The following is a 22,574-nucleotide window of genomic DNA, read 5'->3' as shown; positions in this document are numbered from 1 at the left end:
TAATGGACAAACTTATGACATTGAATGAGTTTTTTTTTAATATATAGTTACATTATTTATTAAAATATTTTTTATTTAAAATTATATTAAATATTTTTTATTTTTTAAAAATTATTTTTTATATTAAAACATCAAAATATTTTAAAAATATATATATAAAAAATATTAATTTAAAATAAAAAAATAATAAAAATTTAAATTATTTTAAAAACATTTTTAAAACAAAAAATCAAATCATGTTATTTAAGTTTAAGCTCAAGTTGGAATATTCTTCTCTTTTCTATGCATATCCTCCATCATGAAAAACCTTTTCCTTTATAAACACATTAAAACAACATCCACCATGACTAATCGTCTATTTCATAGTATTTATTTTTAAAATATTTTTTATTTTAAAATATTTTTATGTTGAGATATATTAAAATAATATTTTTTTTATTTTTTTTTAAATTATTCAAAACATATAAAAAATAATGAATTTTTAGCAAAAAAATAAATTTTTTAAAAACATGGATTGACCTGCGTTTCTAAACACTTTCTAAAACCAACACCACCACATAAAAAAATAATTTATGCTAATAGTAAAAATAAATTAATTTTTTTTTAATATATTTTTAAATAAAAAATATTTATAAACAAGAAAACAATTAACACTACTCTATTTGCCGGAAGTAAAAAAGACATATTCTATATTTATGTTTATTTTTTTTATGATATAATAATGTTTAAAAAAAATTAAAAAAATTTATTAATTTTTTTTGAATTGGTTTACTATATTGATATTAAAAATAAATTTTAAAAAACTAAATATAATTATTTTAATACATTTTTAAATAAAAAATATTTTTAAATACGATGATATAGTAAACCTATACTTACCATTCCATGAAATACACAAAATTTTCATGAAGCTTTGCAGGAAGCATGGAATCACAAATTGGGTTGGTAGATTGCCTATTTTGGATGCGTCAGTCGCGCTCGCTCCAATAATCGCCAAAAGCTACTTGTAACACCCAAATCAACTACCACAATTTTCAGCTACCACCCAAAACCAAATGCATTCATCGAACTAACCAATCCACAAACCAAATCTCGAATCAAGATTTGTGCCCTATACAGGACAGTTGAAGGGATTGATTTGTAACCATTTTTCTTTTCTTTAACCAATCATCCTTCATCACCACCATCCCTATCATCATCAATGCCGCCGCCACCACCATCACTGCCGCAAACACCCAACGACGACAACTACTTACACCACCCCTGCAACTATCAGCATCATTGCAACCACCACCTAACAACAACCAACGACAGAGCTATCACCACATCATTACTCCACGAACATTATACTTCTCACATTATTACTTTCCAAACATAGTTTGACAACTCATGAGCAAAACAAAATCTATCTTCCTTTCCAAATAGATACCACAATCCAACCCACTAGGATCAATGCACATCCACAGCAATCAATAATTCTTTATAATACCATATTAACAAAAATACAATTTAAGAAAGAAACCAAATTAAGAAAGAAAATCCAACACAAACATTAAAAAAGAAAACAGGTGACCTTGAAGTTTTGGCTACAACTTACAACCAATCATCAAATGATAAATAACTCAATTTTACCATTTTTTTTTTTTAAAGCTTCTCCTCTCTCTCTAATCCCGTCTTAATCCCTCAAGTAACAAAATTAACCACGATAATCAATGATTAACTCCATAATCATCTGTGAGTCGTGACAAGGGTCTCAATAAACCTTAACCCATCAAATCTTGACTCAAATTCCTCCTTCTTAAACCCGCCATTTTTCTCCATTGATAACGATCTTGATGAACCCTTCAAACCAAAAAAAAAACCCAACCGTCAGGATTCAATCAAGTTAACCATCAAATATTACGACCAAAAATACCTCAGAAACCATAGGGGAAGAAGATGAGGCTGATGATAAAGCTACAGTGGAGGCAGTAAGAACAGAGGCAACGAGAGCGCGCGAGCCCTTCATGTTTTCTTTATGGGGTTTTCTATTAATTTACGGGATTTGATTTAAGAAGAGATTTTTAAGCTTTTGAGGGGCGAGATCCGACGAGGTGTTCTCACCAGATCTCGACCACTACCGGCGGTGGAAATTTTGGTCATTATGTGACCTTCGTTTTCACTGCTTTAGGCATTTTATATTAAGGTGGAGGTTTCCGCAACTAATGAGATTTAAAGCTGTTTTTGTATTTTTGAAAATGTTTTTGAAAATAATTAAATTAAATTTTTTGAAAATTATGTTTATTTTTATTTTAAAATTGTTTTATTATGTTAATATTTAAAATAAATTATAAAAAATAAATAAAAAATATTATTGCAATAAATTTCTAAATAAAAAACTTTTAAAAACAACTATTATCGTAACACAAAAAAACTCTAAATCTTACTTTAAATTCCTATTTTTAATGCAAAAGGTCATCAATAGTGATCAAGATGGGTCGCACTTGTTACCTCAAAGGCAAGTAAATAACATGCAGTCTTTGGATGACATGTTTGGTCCACTCTGATCATTGTCGATAGTCTTTTTTTATATCATTGGATTTATTTCGTTAATATCTTTTTAATGAATTGATAGTATTGTAATTAGAGCTTTATATATCTCCGAGCCTTTTCTTTTGTCCTACCACTTTTCACATCATAATTTGTGCCAACTCTCTTTAATTTCTTGGAACATGACATGTTTTCCATTAGGGACATGTTAAATTGTCACGTTTTTTTCGTGACAAGTAGGGGCAGAAGTGAGGAGGGGGGGCAAGCAGAAGCCCTGACCCCCCTTAAGACATTTTAATTTTTAAAGAGGAGATGTTATATTTTTTATTTTAAAGAGGTGGGTTTTATTATAGTAATTAATTGTGACTTCACTTTTGATTTTCTAATTTACTCTTGACCTATGTGAAAAGAAAAAAAATATAAAAGCATTATTTTTTGAAATAAAAAACAGAACCACCAATTTACTCTAATATAAATCCTACAAGTTGCAGCTGATCAAATAGAGAAATATAAACACAAATCACGAGCAAAATTTTTTATATTTCATAATTGTTTTTTTAGTTATAATCAATTTGAATGAGGAGCAATTCAATCTTTTGATAAATATAAATATAATAAAAAAAATAAAAATTATTGATGCATGTCATGCATGAACCAATAAATGAGAGACACTCATATTTTTTAGGAGATGAATGTGGTGCCTTCCGGCTGTCAAACACCATCTTCCATAATAGCATTGAAAGTGTTGTGGTGTTCTCTTCCTGGTAGTCATTATGTGTACATGGCGACGTAGTGGTTAGGTGCCAATAGATTTATGTTTTCTTTCTCTCCTCACCTCAGATTTTACGCTAACCCTTTCAAAAGTTAAATTTGTTGTGTCAATTTATATTTGTATCAATTTTAATCATTATTTTTTATTACTATTTGTTTTGCTTTTAAATTTTTGAAGTAAATTTTATTTTAAATTGTCCCTCATTACATTCTTTCATTTAATTTTTGTACCATATTTGGTCATTATTGTTTTGATTGCTACTTCTTTTGTTTTTTTTTTAATTTTGGATAATTAAGAATTTTGCTTCATGATTTTTTTGTATTTATCTTCTATAGGGTAATCTCAATCTCATGATTCAAGTCACAGAGTTTGAAGATTAGTTTGATTTGACTTTGATTTTTTAGTTTTTTTTAAAAAAAAATAATTTTTTCTTCAACTTTATTATTTGATATTAGGTTATTGGGCTTTCAGCTTTGTGATTTTTGTCACTTTTTTTTAATGAGATTATTCTAATCTTATATTCTAGGTAGTTGGTTAGTCAAATTAACTCAAGTTGATTTTATTTTAGTTTTATGTTTTATCATTTAATTTCCTTGAGAGTTGATCTCTATTTTTATTCAATTTCTATTAAAAAAAGTTTTTTTAGTCTTTTATTAAAATTATTTTTTTTATTTTGTTCTTCAATAAATAACATTTGACTTATTCACTTTTCTATTTAAGAGATTATTTTAATCTGATTGAATTTTTGCTTTGTTACTAAATAATATCATTAAAATATTTTAATAATATTTAAAAATATTTTTCATAATATATACAAGCATTTTTCTCGACTAGTCACTCACCTGGATCTCAAGTTTTTCATACCCATTTAAAAACATCTCCATCATTTTTAAAAACAAAAGTAAGTTTGAAAAAATTTGATATATATATATATATATATATATATATATATATATATATATATATATATATATATATATATATATATATATATATAGCTGTACACTACTTAAAAGGACAAACAACATCTTGTCCCCAACGTGTACGTTTTATGAACTTTGGGTTGGATGCGTCAGACAGCATGAAATCAGAAATAGGGTTGGATGCCATATCAACTGCCATATCAACTGCCATCCCTATCATCATATCAACTGCCAACCATAATTTTCAGCTACCACCTAAAACCAAATGCATTCATCAAGCTAACCAAATCTCGAATCAAGATTTGCGCCCTGAACAGGGCAGTTGAAGGGATTGATTCCATTTGGGCGGTTGTAGAGATAAAACAAAACTTTAGGCCTTCACACACAAGCCCTTTGATTGCAGAACCCCATTACCATTTTTCTTTTCTTTAGCCAATCTTCCTTCGTCACCACCATCCCTATCATCATCAATGTCGCAACCACCACCATCACTGCCGCAACAAAATTATTGATAGCTGAGGTTGAGGTTTGATAATAAAATGAATAATATATATATATATATATATATAGTTTTAATTAAAATATTATAAATTTAACTATTATTATATCATGTAATAAAAAATATTTTTTATAATGTTCTATTAAATTATTTGTAATTTCATCATCACCCAACGAGTTCAATTAATCTGTAAATTTTTTTTATATTTGTTTCCAAACTCCGATGACACGTTCAATCACATTGCATAAAGATAAATATACATAATTGAATTATCCTTTTGGACTTGTTGGTTGTAAAAATCTTGCAATTGATATTTCTTACCTTGGTACACGAGTACCAAGCACTATGAATTTAATTATTCCATGCCTTCCAAACATAGTTGATACATCAGGAGTCAGGACCAAGCAAGTACCAACAACACAACATTGAAAACCATTTTTTCTGCGTAAACCAAATGGCCCTATTAAGTATTAACACAAAACTTCTACCCCTCACCTACCTACTCATCTAGGGAGGAGCTAGAACTTGCCACCACATCTTTAGTGAAAGCACAGCAAAAAAAAGAGCATTATCCACAACTTTTTACTGAAAGCATGGGAAACTGAAACGCAAGCTGGCGTCCTCATTGACCAATATTTAATTCAGATCTACATCAAATCTACAGGGAGAGTGGTGGCTTATGCAAGGTTGAAGGAGACGGGTTGCGGTGTTTTAATACACACACATGATAAGTCAATGCATTAATAATACAATATTTTTTATCCTACAACACATTTCATAATACAATCTATCAATAAAAAAAAAAAATCTTCACTCGCAATACTATTCCAACATCACCCAAACTTTTCTAAAATTAGGGATTTTCAACTCTTGGCAAGATTTCACCAAAATAATGAAATTAAATAAAAAAAAATACTTTACCGCAACCAATTTGCCAAGCTTGCCTTATCTCTTGAACTAATTTCTCCAAAATTACTCCTTTCTCTTTTAAAATCACTCGTTCTCACTCTAACCCCTTTCTCTCTCACTTTAGAACTCACTTGGTTGCTAAATCACTTGCTACACCTCTCCTACACCCATCTCAGTATACCCATCTCAGTCTCATTAGTTTGAAAGAAGCAACAAAATATGAAAAATGAAGCACATCATCTCCTTTTTTCCCACTTGAAAACAGTCCTCCATGACATATAAAATATTGTGTCTTTTGTAACGTGGTGCATGGTGTTTTTCAATATAAAATACATGAAAATTATATATATATATATATATATATATATATATATATATATATATCTTTTAATATTAGCATACCAAAATTATAATTAATATCAAAAAATTCATCAATTTAACATTTTTTTAAAATAAAAAATAATTAAAAAACACTTTATAAACCAAGTTGATCTGTGTTTCTAAACAGACTCACCAAGAGTGTTCGAGGCATTGTTGTTAAACTTGACCTGGCCCGGCGGGTCAACCCAGGACTTGGTGGCTGAACCAGTCTGGGTTTAATAAAAGACTGGTTGTGGCAACAGCACGGCCAAACTCGGACGACTCGGCGGGTCGACCCATGACTCGGGTGAACCTGGATGAGACTCGGTGTTTTTTTTTTCAAATGTGGGATTTGAAATCCATTAGTATATATGCTCTATGTTCCCAAGAAAAAAATCAGGTTTTTTCAATGTGAGATAAAAAAAAACTTTTAGTTTAAATACTTCAACTTAAAAGGATAACATAGTATTTTTTCAATGTGTATTTGAAGCCCTTTCATATATATATTATATGTTCCAGAAAAAAAATCATATTTTTTCAATGTGGGATAAAAAACCTTCTGGTTTAAATATTTCAACTTAAAAGGATAACATAGTATCTTTTTCATGTGGGATTTGAAGCCCTTTCGTGTATATACTCTATGTTCCCATAAAAAAATTATATTTTTTCAATGTGGGATTTGAAACCCATTAGTATATATACTCTATATCCCCAATAAAAAAATCATGTTTTTTCAATGTGGGATAAAAATACCTTTTGGTTTAAATACTTCAACTTAAAAAGATAACATAATATCTTTTCAATGTGGGATTTGAAGTCCTTTCGTATATATACTTTATGTTCCCATGAAAAAAAAATATGTTTTTTCAATGTGGAATTTGAAACCCATTAGTTTATATATTCCATGTTCCTAAGAAAAACGTTATGTTTTTTCAATGTAGGATAAAAAAAATTTTGGTTTAAATACTTCAACTTAAAAGCTTAATATAATATCTTTTTAATGTGGGATAAAAAACTTTTTAAAATATTCTTTTAAACTTCATTGTTTACAATATGTATAACTTATATTTACATGAATTTTTTCATATGAAATATTAAAACTTTATTTTTTTTAATTTTTCCGAGTTGAGCCGCGTTGATCCTTGAAATCCGGGACTCTGCTCTTTAGCCGGGTTAACCCTGGACCGGGGTTTAATAACTATGGTTCAAGGTGGATGGAATAGCATTATTACTAGTAATAATATATTTTTTTTAATGACGAATAATTCAGATTCACGGCTTCCAATTTTCGAGTGCAGATCAGATGAACCGCCAAATGACATATAGCTAGCTCGGTGCGGTTGCTAGTTGAGACAAAGATCCATGCATTATGCATATGCCCAGTTGCTGGCGCACGAAGATGAAAGAAGGAGATTCTTGCATAGTCATGTGAGATGAAACTTCAATCATGATCTCGTTAGTTTTTCCCCTACCTCTCAATTAATTAATGAGCCCCTCCCTTATAATTAATTATACTTTATTTAATTTGGTGGAGCCAAGTTGAGATTTAAAGATTGACACCCTTTTAACATGTTTGGTATTTTTAGGGTGATTATTTTTTAAAATGTTTGTTTTAGTATTAAAATAATATATTTTTTTATTTTTAATATTAATATATTAAAATGATATAAAAAGATTAATTTGAAAAAAATTATAAAACTTGAAATTTTTTCTAAAAATTTTTGAAACAAAAAAATTAACGAGTTAAACTAAAAAAAAATTAAAATAAAGGCAACATCTTAACCTATCAACGAGGAATTAGGAATAGATTACAGCTTTGAGACATAGAATTTGATATATATTAGAAATATACTAAAATTGCTCAGGCTTTTACTGTAGCAATCTATAGTGAAAGGCTAAGCTGTTTTCTTTTTCTTTTTCTTTTTTAAGCAATTTTTCTTCATTTTTTTTATTTTTATTTTTTTTTATGCCTTTAGCTTTTTTTTTTCTTTCTTTGTTTTTTTTCTTTTAATAAATTTTGTTTTGTTTAATGTAGTTTAAGCTATTTTTTTCATTTTTTCTTTTTTGATGCCTTTAGCTTTTTTTCTTTCTTTCTTTGTTTTTTTTCTTTTAATAAATTTTGTTTTGTTTAATTTAGTTTGTTAATGTTAATATTTTTTTAATTTAGTTATCAGACTTTTATGACATTGATCCCGGGTTTAACAGGTTAACTTGATTTCACGAGTTAACCTGGATTTTTTTTCTTTTTAATTAATTTTTTTCATTTACTTTAGTTTGTTAATGTTAATTTTTTTTCTATTTAGTTATCAGACTTTCATGACACATATTTCAGGTTTCACGGGTTAACTTGGTTTCACGGGTTAACCCAGTTAATTCTGGATTAACCCGTCCATTTTTTTTTTGTTAATGTTAAATTTCTTTTATTTAGTTATCAGACTTTTATGACATGGATCCCGGGTTTAACGGGGTTAACCTGGTTCGACAAGGTAACCCGAAGTTTTTTTTTTCTTTTTAATTAATTTTTTATGTTTAATTTAGTTTGTTAATGTTAAATTTCTTTCTATTTAATTATCAGACTTTTATGACACATATCCTGGGTTTGACTAGTTAACCTGGTTTCACGGGTTAACTGAGTTAATTCTTGGTTAACCCATCATTTTTTTTCTATTTAGTTATCAAACTTTCATGACATGAATCCCAAGTTTGATGAGTTAACCTAGTTTGAAGGGTTAACCCAGTTAATTCAGATTTTTTTTCTTTTTCTTCATTAATTTTTTTCTTCATGTTGGTTTTTTTTCTTTGTTTTTTTTTAATTAATCTATTTAATTATCATACTTTTATGACACGATCTTGCAGCCAAACCCACATCCAAGGCTCTTGGATCTAGTGTTGCAGTCAGACTCACTTAAACTTGAGTCATGTAAGTTTAATATTATTATTAATATTATAAATATTACTCTTGGGTCAAGCGTTGCAGTTAGAACCAAGGCTTTTGGGTATGTCTTTGCAGAAAGACCTAACACTCTTAGATCTTAGCCTTTTTTATATTTTTTATGCAAGAAAAAAAAATTAACCCATGGGTATGCCTTTGTATTTTTCCCATTTCTTTTCCTTTTTAAGCCTTTTATTGTGGACTGCACAGTGCAGTTCACAGTGAAAAAGCTGATGCCTTTAGTTTTTTTCTGGCTTTTTTGTTTTTTTTTTCTTTTTTAATTATTATTTTTAATTTACTTTCTTAATATTAAATTTTTTCTGTTTAATTATCAGACTTTTATGACACGGATCCCGGGTTTGACGGGTTAGCCCAGTTAATTCTGGGGTAACCCGTCAATTTTTTTTTCTATTTAGTTATCAAACTTTCACGACACAAATTCAATGTTTAACGTGTTAACCTGGTTTGAAGAGTTAACCCAGTTAATTTAATTTTTTTTTCTTCATTAGTTATTTTCTTCATGTTGGTTTTTTTTTTATATTTTTTTCTTTTTACTTAATCTATTTAATTATCACACTTTTATGATGCAACCTTGCAGCCAGACCCATATCCAAGCTTATTTGGTCTGGTATTGCAGCCAAACCCACTTAAACTTGGCTTATGCAAGTTTAATGTTATTATTAATATTATAAATATTACTCTTGGGTCAGACGTTGCAGCCAAACCCAAAACTCTTGGATATAGTTTTGCAGAAAGACCTAACACTTTTAAATCTTAATTTTTTTTGATATTTTTTATGCAAAAAAAATTTGACCCGCAGTATCGCGCGGGTCATCTAACTAGTCACTATATAAACCCCCGCAAAATAATCAATTCTATCAAAATACATCCTCTTTTAAGTCTCAATGGCTTTGATGACATCTCCATTGACCAAATCCAAACCTTGCCTTTTTCTGCCTCTTACCCATGCTAAGAAACTGGGTTATCCACGTGCTATACTCCTACATTATGGTGACTATAAGCTAGGGTTGAGTGAAAAAACTGAAAAATAGAGAAAACTGGAAAAAAAACCCCCGAAAAAACCGAACCGAAAAAAAACGATTAAAATTTTAAAAAACCAGCCGGTTTGGTTTTATAAGCAAAAAATCGAAAAAACTGAACTGAACCGAAACCAAAAAAACCAAGCCAAACCGAAAAAACCGAGCCAAACAGGAAAAAACCAAGCCAAAACCGAGCCAAAAATGGAAAAACCGGTCGGTTTGACCCAGTTTCAGTTTTTTTTTTTAAATTTCGGTTTGGTTATTTTTTTTGATATAAACCGAACCGAACCGAAAATAATCACCCTTTAGTATAACTGCAAGTTCCTACCACTAACAACCAACAAATGCAAAAAAGAAAAATTATCAAGTCTTTTGGATGCTTCAAATAAGAATTATAGCAGTACAAAAAAAGCACTACAAGTATTGGTTGATCAGAGGCTGAGCCTAGGAACCTCGGGAGAATCTTTCTGTCAGATGTGGTGGTGAGGAGAAGAACAAGGCAGGTATTTTGAGGCAGAAATGGAATTCATCAGATATAGTCAATGCTGGTGTAATTTCGGGATGACTCGATTGATCTAAGATCTAAATCGGGCAAAGTTTAAATAAAATTAGAAGAAGAATTGACGCGATATAATTCAAGCAAGATGCAAGTAAAAGAAGACATAAAAGATCATACGCAACGACCCTCTAATTTTCATTTATTTTCAAAACATTTCATTGATTAAAAATCCTGATACAAGCAATATATTTTTCACTTGTCCTCGTTAATTGCCCATTGTTTTATCGTCATATAAGGACTCTACCATTTCAATGGTTAATTTAGTTATTTAATAAAATTTCAACATCTTTTTCTTTTTTCGAGGCACTATCCAAAAATTAACGTGTACTAAATTCTTCAATACAACTATAATATCGTCCTGTCACATATTGCTCAATCATTCATTCATAATGACCTCAGGCTCACAATCACATATATTAAGGAATTCAGAAATTACTCACCAACCATTCTTTCTAGAAACTAAGATTAACTTAATTACAATTAACATTACTAATAATTAGATACAAAGGATACTTCATTACCTAACTATCTATAATAAGTAATGAAAAAGGATGGTCAGGTTGAAGAGATGAGCGTGAAGAACTTGTGAAATACAACAATAATCCCATGGAATAAGCCTTACATAATCTATAACAATTAATACTTAATGAAAAGTTCTATTACAACAAGTCATCGCGCTATTTTCTAGGAGATTGTTTGCAAGTGTGGTTGCGATTATTTTTTAAAGTGTTTTTTTACTTAGAAATGTATCAAAATAATATTTTTTAAAAAATTATTTTTAAAATCAGCGTATCAAAATGATTTAAAAACACCAAAAAAAATTAATTTAAAGCAAAAAAAAATTAAAAATTTTCATATTTTTTTTAAAAATATTTTTGAAACGCAAAAATAAACAGGACCTAGGTATATAGCATAACATTTTAAAATCATCATGGTATTAGATTTATATTTGCTCCAAATCCCCACCATCACGACCAGATGCATTTCTCATTCATCATGCTCACCCCATGCATCATTTCTTTATTAATACTAGTTTTCTTCTCTAAAGGCTTAAATTTCAATCTTTACAATTATTTTTTGCCGAAAACATTGAGATTACCCATCATTCATTATTGTTCTTGAAATTCCATTATCTTACCCTGAAGGCGATTTATCCTTGGAAATTCACCTTTTGAGCATCCCGATCTCGCAAGTTTTCCCCCTAGCTCTCAATTAATGAGCCCTACCCCACCCTTATAATTATACTTTATTTTGGTGGAGCCTAGTTGAGATTTAAAGTGTTAAATTGACGCCCCTATTATATTGCACTGCATGCCATTTGAATGTGATTGACCTTTTTAGTATGTTTGGAGTTTGTATTGATTGTTTGTTAAAATATTTTTTTTAGATATATATTAAAATAATATTTTTTTTTTAAGATTTATTTTTGATATTAGTATATAAAAATATAAAAAAAATAATTTAAAGTAAAAAATAAAAAGAAATAATTTTTTTAAAAACTTTTAAAACACAAAAACAAATTAATGAGCTCTATATAAACCCCCTCAAAACAATCAATTCTATCAAAACACATCCTCTTTTAAGTCTCAATGGCTTTGATGACATCTCCATTGACCAAATCCAAACCTTGCCTTTTTCTTCCTTTTACCCATGCTAAGAAACTGGGTTCTCCACCTGCTATACTCCTAAATTATGGTCACTATAACCACAAGTTCCTACCACTAACAACCAACAAATGCAAAAAAGAAAAATTATCAAGTCTTTTGGATGCTTCAGATAAGAATTATAGCAGTACAAAAAAAGCACTACAAGTATTGGCTGATGCTGATAGTGTACCTCTATCAGAGGCTGAGCCTAGGAACCTCGGGAAAATCTTTCTGTCAGATGTGGTGGTGAGAAGGAGAAGGCAGGTATTTTGGGGCAGGAAATGGAATTCATCAGATATAGTCAATGCTGGTGTAATTTCGGCGGTGCATTTTCTATCTTTGTTTGGACCTTTTTATTTCACTTGGCCTGCATTTTGGGTTGCCCTTGGCATCGGTATTGTCACTGGACTTCTAGGTATCACTCTTTCTTTCCATAGGAATCTTTCTCATAGGAGTTTCAAGCTTCCAAAATGGCTCGAGTATTTTTTTGCGTACTGTGGGGTTCAAGCTCTTCAAGTAGGTGTACCCTAACCTTTTCTTTCCTTGATTTTTTGTGTTATCAGTTTTTAATGGCTTCATGTTGGTTTCAGAGGGATCCTATTTTTTGGGTTAGCACTCATAGACACCACCACCAGTTTTGTGATTCCGAGAGAGACCCGCATAGCCCTACTGAAGGGTTTTGGTTTAGTCACATCACTTGGCTCTTTGACAATAATTATATTACTGAAAAGGTCTGTATGTTCATCCTCCTCACACGCACACAAATGAACAATTTCCTAGTGTAAATTAAATTGTGTTATTGCTGCTTTTTCTGTTAAAAGTATATGATTTGGTAGTGTGGAGGGCAAAACAATGTTGGGGATTTAGAGAAGCAACCCTTTTACAAGTTCATGCAAAACACGTACTTTCTACATCCAATTGCGCTTGGAGTTCTGCTATATGCAGTGGGAGGATTTCCCTTCCTTGTATGGGGAATGGTATGGAATACTTCTCATGTCCTCCTCTCTCTTTTTTTCATGAAAATATACAGAGATAGCCAAAATTAGTATTTGTCTTTTTTATACTGGAACTAAATTTCATCAAACGCAACCTCTTGGAACATGAATTTCTCAAGTTGATTGGAAGTAAATGGCAAATGGCACGAAAATCATGGTGTAAAATGAAAGGGCAATATTGTCTGCTAATAAACTCAGGATTTACTCATTCATATTTGATCGGTGACCAGACATTGAAATGGACATGAAAATTTAAACACTTATCACCCTCCTCAGGCCTCAGTAGTCAATTAGGTTAATTTTTGTATAGCTTATGCAACAAAACTAATTTACTGCTGACCATTTCAGGGTGTGAGAACCGTATTGGTTTTTCACATTACTTGGCTAGTAAACTCAGTTTCTCATTTATGGGGGAAGCGAGCGTGGAACACCGGCGACTTGTCTAGGAACAATTGGTAATACCTTTTGCTCTTAGCTTTTATCATTCTGATTTGGTTATTTCTAATAATTTTGTTCTGCAAACTTGTTTAAGGTGGCTTGCGTTGCTTACATTTGGAGAAGGTTGGCATAATAATCACCATGCTTTTGAATACTCAGCCAGGCATGGCCTGGAATGGTGGCAGATTGACATGACTTGGTATGTTGTAAGGTTTCTTCAAGCTATTGGACTGGCAACGGATGTGAAGCTGCCATCGGAAGTTCAAAAGCAAAGGATGGCTTTCAAAAATTGAAGTTTGTGTGTGTGTGTGTGTGTGATATCATTAATGAAATTATGTGGAGTTATGAGAAGCTTTTCTTTTTAAGAATATATATAATATAATTCTACTATTATTTAAACGTGCATGGCGTACTGTTTTTTTTTTTTTACAGAATATTTGGACTTCGAAAATTTTGAAAAAAATTAAATCATAATTTGGAGGAAATATAAGTCTCTTTTGAGATATCTATTAAAATTTATTCCCAGATTCATGATATAATAGCCCTTTTTTTCCCCTCTCATCTAAATAAAAAAAAAAATTGTTGTCATTATCTCCAAGATATTGATCGTGCATGTGTATAATAACACACACACACGGGCATGGGATTTTTACTAGAATCCATGAAGTGCATCAATTCTCAATATAATATTAAACACGAAATTAATGGTTCATAATCGCTATAAAATATTTGCATTAGTTCAATTGGAAATCATTATCACATCATTAATTTCAACATATTACACATTAAGATTGATGGGTTGTAATTAATCTACGAGACAAATGGCAACATATATATATTAATTATAGGTTACTCACCAAGGAAAGTTAGGACATGTTCTTTTTATTTTTATTTTTTCAAAATTTAATCTATATATGCTTGCAAACTGAATGTTGATTCACTAGGCCGAATGATATCTTACAAATACGTTTAAAAGCCTATGATCAATTATTTTATACACAAAATTGACAACATTCTTAATTTAAACCCTATCGAGGCCTTCAAAATTTTTATTTTTAGATTTTTTATTATTTTTTCTGATATTTAAAATTATTTATTATAAATATTACTGAATAAGCTTATGTCAGTTGTATACGTGTGTGTATAAACATATCTCATGATTCAATATGTTTTAGACATGACTAATCTCGTGGTCCGGGTAAAACACATAGCATTAAAAAAAAAAGAATGTTAAAAGACAGTAAGTATGTTTTGAAAAAAAAATAAGAAAAAATTGTGATTTAGATTATGGAATTGGCTAGATTGAACAAGTTATCTTAACTAATAAGATGTCAAAAAAGGAGTAACATGGATTGAATTAAGGAAAAAAAAGTGACGAGGATAGAGAAATAGCATTTATTAAATGATAATAAATTTAAATCTAATCAAGTATGGTAGGAGGAAAATAAAAAACAATATGATCAAAGTTAATTTAAATGTGTCTACCAAACCTGCAACTTGTTCAAGAGGTTGTGATAACAAATCAGAAAGCAAACCAAAAAGACATGTAAGCTCTAATTATTAACAAATCCAATATGAAAGACTTGATTGAATAAATAAATAATTAACAAAATAGAAAAAAAAAAGCCAACAAATTTGGATTAGCTTACTAAATAACATGACTCAGATCATGCGCATTGGACAACACGATAAAAAGCATGCCATGAAAAGTTATAAAGTTAAATGTAAAAAAAAATGATGAACAACAAAAAGTAGAAAAAATCAATTTTAAAAATAATAAATTCAAAAAAGTTTTTTTTTTTTTAAAATAAAGGTTGACAACATCTAGGTTATCCGAATCATGAACTCGATGTACCCAACCAGAAAAAATCATGATTACTCTCAATTCCTAAACTTAGAATTGAAGAATAAAATTAAAAAAAAATAATTTAACAAACTACCCCAAAACAAAAGGAGCAATATAAATAAATGAGAACTAAATACTAAACAAAAACAAAATAAAAGAAAAAGTAACATGGATTGAATTAAGAAAAAAAAAGTGAGGAGGATAAAAAAAAGTAACATGGATTGAATTAAGAAAAAAAAAGTAAGGAGGATAAAAAAAAATATTTATTAAATTATGATAAATTTCAATCTAATCAAGTATGGTAGAAAAAAATAAAAAACAATATGACGAAAGTTAATCCTATCAAACCCGCAACTTGTTTGAGAGGTTGTGATAACAAATCAGAAAGAAAACAAAAAAAAAACATGTAAGCTCTAATTACTAACAAAACCCAATGTAATAAGACTTGATAGAATAAATAAATAATTAACAAAATAAAAAAAACCCAACAAACTTTGGTTAGCTTACTAAATAACGTGACTCAGATCGTGCGCATTGGACAACACAATAAAAGGCATGCCATGAAAAGTTATAAAGCTAAATGTAAAAAAAATAAAAAAATGATGAACAACAAGAAGTAGAAAAAATCAATTTTAAAAATAACAAACCCAAAAAAGTTTTTTTTTTAAAAAAAGAAAAATAAAGGCTGATAATATCTAGGTTAACCTTTCAAATACGTGACCCGAATCATGAACCCTATGTAACCCAACTAGAAAAAATCATGATCACTCTCAATTCCTAATCAACTTAGAATCAAAAAATAAAATTGAAAAAATAATAATTTAACAAACAATCCCAAAATAAAAGGAGCAATATAAAAATATGAGAACTAAATACTAAACAAAAACAGAATAAGAGAAAAAAATAGCTTTGTTTGATTTAAGGGTAAAAAAAACTTTTATATTTTACAAAAAGGTATCAGGAAAAAATATTAAATTTGAAGAAAAAAGAAAAAATAACATTTTAATAAATAGTGAAACCAAAAACAAATTTAAAAGAAATAAGATAAAAATTAAATAATCAAAATCAAGAAGAATAAATTAGAAACTTAATCAAAATAAGAGGATAATATTAAAAACAATTATTAAGCAACGTGCTTTTCAAGGAGGAAAAAAGAATTAAAAAAAAAAAGTTGAGCAAAGCCATTCACTGCATTGACCACCGCACGCAATACTTCATCCATCATGAAGATTCTAATGCCGTCGTGGGTGGTCAATTTTTGACATACTTTTGAATACTCAGGCAAGCATGGCCTGGAATGGTGGCAGATTGACATGACTCGGTAAGTTGTAAGGTTTCTTCAAGCTATTGGATTGGCAACAGATGTGAAGCTGCCACCGGAAGTTCAAAAGCAAAGCTGGCTTTCATAAATTAAAAATAAAAATATCTCAACAGATTATTTTTTTCCCATATGATATTGGAGAGACTCCATTATTGTGGAAAAGCTCAAAAGCTGAGATGACTTTCTATTTTAAAGTAATAATTAAATGCTATATATATAAAAGAGATTGTCGATAGAAATATGAATAAGTGTAAGAAAAGGACGAAACATGTAATGGATTGACCAGGTTCTGAAAATAAAAATCTGGATTTTTGGAAAGAAAATCAAACATTGTTGAAAATAAAAAAAATCTGAGGACAAAACCAAATATAATCTCCTTTGAGAAAAAAAAAAAAACAAGAAAATAAAAGCATATCTATCTATCTAGAAAATTACCAGGTTATCCTATCATAACCGAATAATATTACAAGTTCATTTAATAAATTTATAATTTAACTCTAATCAAATTTTAAGTTAAATAAATAAATATTAATATAGTAAAATTAACTCGATTAATTTCTGAATAATCGGTCAGGTATAATCTAAACTCGTATGAATCAACATAAAAAAAATATTTCTAGATAAAAAATTACCCATTAACCCAAGTTTTATTTTTTATGGTAAATCTCTAAACAAAATCCGCCAACACAACGAGGTCTTGAAGCAAGTGGCAGGAAGGAAACAGTAAATTATAAAGGTTGAAAGTTAAAATTAAACAATTGATATATATATATATATATATATATATATATATTTCAAAGGATAAGTGAAATTGCGTCATTCACTTATCCTTTGAAGTTCTAAAATCAATGGATTAATTCTTGTTAAAGTGATTGGTAAATTTAGTTGGTATAAATCCTTAACGATATAAATAATAATTCTTACCAAAGATGCTTAAGAGATGACAACTAGAGAAATAGAGATTGCTATTTTCCAGAACAATATTAAATTAATATATAATCATTATGTAATTAATTAATTCTTATTGCTCATCATAATTGAATATTTCACCCCCTAAAAAACAGTTTTCTGATCACTCTATTGGACCATATAAATTATATTTTCTTGATATATGATATTATATAGTCTGAGATTCATTACACCAATTAGTCAAATTGATTTTATTTACATAAATGGTTACATGTTTAATTTAATATTCTCTGGTGTCTTGGAACAGCAGAGAGCCAGAGACAGAATTGAAGTCAATATTCTTAATTAATTCTCTGAAGAACTCTTGCCTCCCACCGACTCGGCTGATTTATGCCACCATTTGTCTTGGTTCATTTAACCTTTCCAAAAACAAAGCAAAGAATATCTGGACCGACAATCACACAACGATCATCTTACCATCATCAATTTAAAGAAAAAATGCACCAATTATTATTTAAAAAAAAAACACACAGTGTATATCTTAGGCTGGTTTTCGAATAAGAGAATAAATGGTGATTTAAAATAAATTTTATTTAGAAATATATTAAAATAAAATATTTTTATTTTTTAAAAAAATATTTTTAACATCAATACATCAAAACGATTCGAAAATATATTTTTTTATTTAAAAAAATAAAAAAATAAAATTTTTTAAAATTAAAAAAAACATGATTTATACCGCGTTTTCAAATATACTCTAAATACTTATATAGTCTAGAAATACAAGGTGCTTTATACCCTGTGCCCGTGATCCTAAAAGTTTTTTTTAAATTGAATGAAGGGTTTAAGCTTGAGATAAAAAAAAATTCAAGTTATCATGGAAAATAAAAAAATGTCACGTACCCAAGACGTGAGGGAATGTAAAAACAGAAATAATCATATAATAAACAAACTAATCCTCGACCGTTAAAAGTGGCAAGGCATGTTGAGATATTTTTCAAGTAAGGTCAGAAGAAAATTTGTGAATGGAGACCAAGCACTAGCTAGCTAAGCAATCTCCAATTCCCAAGCAAGTAAACATGGTTTGACAAGACGCATGCAGGCGGCTGGCTTTTGATCGTTGAACATGGTCTCATCTCATGGTCATCTCCACTAGGCTCCACAAGAAGCCGCCATTAACTATTCCACGCCTTTGAAGCCTGCAAGGAACAACAACCATCTTGGGAGATAAAAGGAATCGCACAACCTTCCTTGTTTTTGACGGCAATCAAGATTCCTTCCTTTCTTTACCGCTATATATAAGCTTTTCTTGACATTGCTCCTCCTCAAATTGCCAACAAAATCTTGCTCTCTAGCTCTCGAAAGATCCTCTACTACTTCTTGAGATTAATTTGGGGTGATCAAGATTTTGTTGAAGAGATATGAATTCTATGTTCAGTTCTTTTGATGCTTTGTGTAATGAATTCTTGAGCCAAAAAGTGAAGTCTTCTTTTGCTTTTACAACCATGGATGGCAATACCAAGAGGGTTTTGAGTAGTAAGGTGGCTGAAGATAAGCTGATCAGGAATCAACAAGGAAGCTCCTCGAGATCATTAACTAGGAAACAAGAGAAGAAGATGACAAGGTTTGCGCTAGAGCTCGATGGGCTCAACTGTTTTGAGACCATTGTTAACTATTGAGATCATTTGTAGGAAATTTACAGAGAAGAAAAGGATAGGAATTATTCTTTGATTGATCTATCTGAGGCTGTGATGGTAATGAGAAAATCTATTTCCAGTCTATTTTTTTCATGACTAATATACTCTTTGTTCTTCTTGATGATCTTATCTCAATTTCCTGAAATAATTTTGATTTTTTCTTAATTGATGAATCCTGGATTAACTTCTCTAAGCATACTGTGATCTATGATTGTTTGGATGCTCGCAAATCACGGCAATCTTGTTCCTCTTATCAGAGCCAAGATCTCCTGCCCTCTGTATATAGCTGCTGCTCTAATCTGCCCGTCTGTGAAGTTCAAGTAGCAGGATGGTTATTCTAAATTCAGATTAACAACTTAATCCTAGGCTTAAGGTTCGATTCTGGCCATCAACTTCAAACAACAAAGGCTATAATTTGCTAGCAATTATCTTACACAGATAATCACTGAGGACAAATTTCAGTCTGCATACTTTATTCTTACATCTATACCCCAATGAGCCATTCCTCCATGGCATAAAAAAAATGCCAAATTGGCATGTCTTCCATGTTAGTTATGATGCTATAAACATGAATCAAGACCATCATGGTTAGCCTCTAATCTTTAGATGTCTGGTGAATAGTTAGCCCATATAATTGTTTTTTGCATTAGCTTTTAAACAACGCTAGCTCTAGCTTTGCCTTCACCACCGACACAATTTGTTTCCTCCTTCACAGGAGAGTTCACTACATGGATTATGTCCATGAGACCTCATAAATCTCTCTATCTTGATTAAGCGCAACAACTATATACAAAGTAGAGAAGAGGAGGAGGATTCAATGCTCCATTCAATTAAAACTGTTTTAGTCCAATAAACTTGTTTTGTACGCAAATTCTTCCTCATGCGTGCCTCTTCCATCACTCCATTGAGTAAATTTTGCCTTTTCCTTGTTGCTTGTAAATGCAATTAGTGGAATTTGCCAATGGAGGGCCACTTCAATCTATAAGTAGCTTTTTCTAGATCCTATGGGCTTTCGAATTGGCCCCCATGGAAGGGACTCCATGTGGGGATCCAAAATTAAGGAATGAGCCCATGCCTAGCTTCACCTCTTGGCTGCTTTTGGATGCTTTCTACCCAAGGAACCGCTCATCCCAGCTGTTGCCTGAGAATTACAGAATTGTGCCCCGCTCCTTCTCGATCTTCTGTTTTGACAATCTCATGTTCCGAGTTCTGAACAATGTTTTCAATCTGAAATAAAGATGGGTTTTAATGCCAATCCAACTCAACTACAACAGTAATAAATAACACTAATCTTGCTGAATACTCTTCTCGAAATTACTTTTTACATGCATCAAGTATTAATGGATCCCATAAAACCAGAGGTTCAAATTCTAAGAAAGTGTTTTTCAAAAAATCTCTGGGTAAAATTAAAACATTATTTGAATTATAGTTGTGTCAGAGTTCTAACTTGGAAAGAAGATGTAGGCATTGTCAATCCATGAATTGTTGGGTCAATGATTTTCTATAAAATAATATCTTTTTATTCTTTTTGAAAAAATTTTACTTGGTTGAATTTGGTCATCTCAACCAAGTCAAGAGTTAATCATTAAATTAACCATTAATGTCTTTATCTCAAATCAGATTCTAAATCTCAAGTTTTTTGGATCAACGTGTACAGCAAAGCTGAGTTTAATAACTATTATATAAATACAATTTCGTGCTTGCAAAGTTAATCCTACCTAGATGCAATTCTCTTGCACGTGCCCTCCATGGTCAAGTTTGAAAAGTAAAGAATGAGGTCCTTGCATGGAAGTGAGACCAAGGCGCGGGAAAAGGCAATCTTGCCCCAGTGGTTGCGGGTGTCGATAAACATGCTTAAAATAATCATCAAATACGGCTGGATTTGAGGACTTCTGCTGGCTCTCACAACTGGATTTGGTATCCATCACCGTGTGGAAAGTATGCTTAGTACAAAGTTTGCATCGTGAGGAACTGGGAAATGGCAACTTTTTTTCTTTTTTACGGGACAAAAGGAAAATGTCAAACTGGTGGAATGGAAGGAAATGCGTGAGCAAATCTTGCCTCAACTAATCAAAACAGAGTTATTGTAGCATTGTTGACCCAATGTGAATATATTTGTTTACCATTAATTCAAAAGGTTCAGTTCTCCACCTACTGAGTGGAAAATGATCGTATCATATGGGGCAAGAAGAACAACATGGCAGTGAAGAAGACGCTTTTGAATGCTTGACATCCCAAATTCTAGTTCAGACATGACAGGTTCTTTGATGAGGAATCATACCATAGAATGACAGAACTCTTGCCTGTTACTTTTCACCCCGGAATCCTTTGAACTATCAAAAGGTGATCTGACTATAAATGGCCTATATGCTATATAATATGCATCCACAACCACCCTTCTCTCTCCAAGGCTTAAATCAATTCTGATGAGAGAATCTCGAACAAGTAGGAAAGCCATTCACTCTGTTGTCTTTAAACGAAAGGGTATTGTTTAAAATGTCTGTTTCTTCAAAAATGAGACGGATGGGTGAGAACTCATTTTGGTCAAGCATTTTTTAGTTAAGTAATATTTATCTAGTTTTATTGATTAAGAGTAGAATAGTATTTTCAGTTTAACCTATATATAATTTCTTTGTATTTAGGTTAACTTAAGCACTCATAATAAACATATCATTGAGAATTCTAGCCTCCTTTTATGTTTGATCTGAATTATTTTAACATGGTATCAAAGCCTAGTTGATCGAACCCTTGGCTTATTAATTTTATGGAACTCGCTGCTCTTATAGAAATCATGTTCACCAATGTCAGAACCACTGCTCGTATCAAAATCGTTATCATCATCCACTTCATTCCCTGTAGGATGTTTCAGCATGCTCAATGCATTTCTTTGAAGCTTAACTTCAGATTCATTTTTCAAAACATCAGACATAGGTTGTTTGACCTATTAAAAGATGGAGGATGAAGATCAAGTTTTGTGCTTGCAGCTGAAAAATTAATATCTGAAACTTTATTTTAGATTCTTCAGCTTCTGCAATTTGGTATTTCTGTTCTGCCTTTGCAATTGTTTTGGTATTTCGTCTTCTCTTCAGCTTCTGTAATTTGGTATTTCTGTTATGCATCTGCAATTGTTTTGGTATTTCGTCTTCTCTTCAGTTTCTGCAATTTAGTATCAGCTTCTGCAATTTGGTATTTTTGTTCT

At 30.5% G+C, this 22,574-nt stretch overlaps 1 protein-coding gene and 1 long non-coding RNA gene across 2 annotated transcripts; one reads left to right on the top strand and one right to left on the bottom strand.

The window, feature by feature from the left end:
* Positions 1–1,459: 1,459 nt before the first annotated feature.
* Positions 1,460–2,185, bottom strand: LOC133703970 (uncharacterized). The gene is made up of 2 exons (XR_009843961.1): positions 1,916–2,185; positions 1,460–1,842 (listed from the first exon to the last, which is right to left on the bottom strand). It is a non-coding gene; the product is annotated as an uncharacterized LOC133703970 (long non-coding RNA).
* A 9,908-nt stretch (positions 2,186–12,093) lies between these two features.
* On the top strand, positions 12,094–13,906 carry LOC133702576 (palmitoyl-monogalactosyldiacylglycerol delta-7 desaturase, chloroplastic-like). The gene is made up of 5 exons (XM_062126884.1): positions 12,094–12,685; positions 12,760–12,900; positions 13,006–13,146; positions 13,513–13,619; positions 13,697–13,906. The coding sequence occupies exons 1-5, from the start codon at positions 12,113–12,115 to the stop codon at positions 13,893–13,895; spliced, it is 1,161 nt and encodes a 386-aa protein (XP_061982868.1). The 5' UTR covers positions 12,094–12,112; the 3' UTR covers positions 13,896–13,906.
* Positions 13,907–22,574: the final 8,668 nt, after the last annotated feature.

This window comes from Populus nigra, chromosome 9, assembly GCF_951802175.1.
Source record: "Populus nigra chromosome 9, ddPopNigr1.1, whole genome shotgun sequence".
NCBI classification, from domain to species: Eukaryota; Viridiplantae; Streptophyta; class Magnoliopsida; order Malpighiales; family Salicaceae; genus Populus; species Populus nigra.
This window is presented reverse-complemented; position numbering and strand designations above follow the sequence as displayed.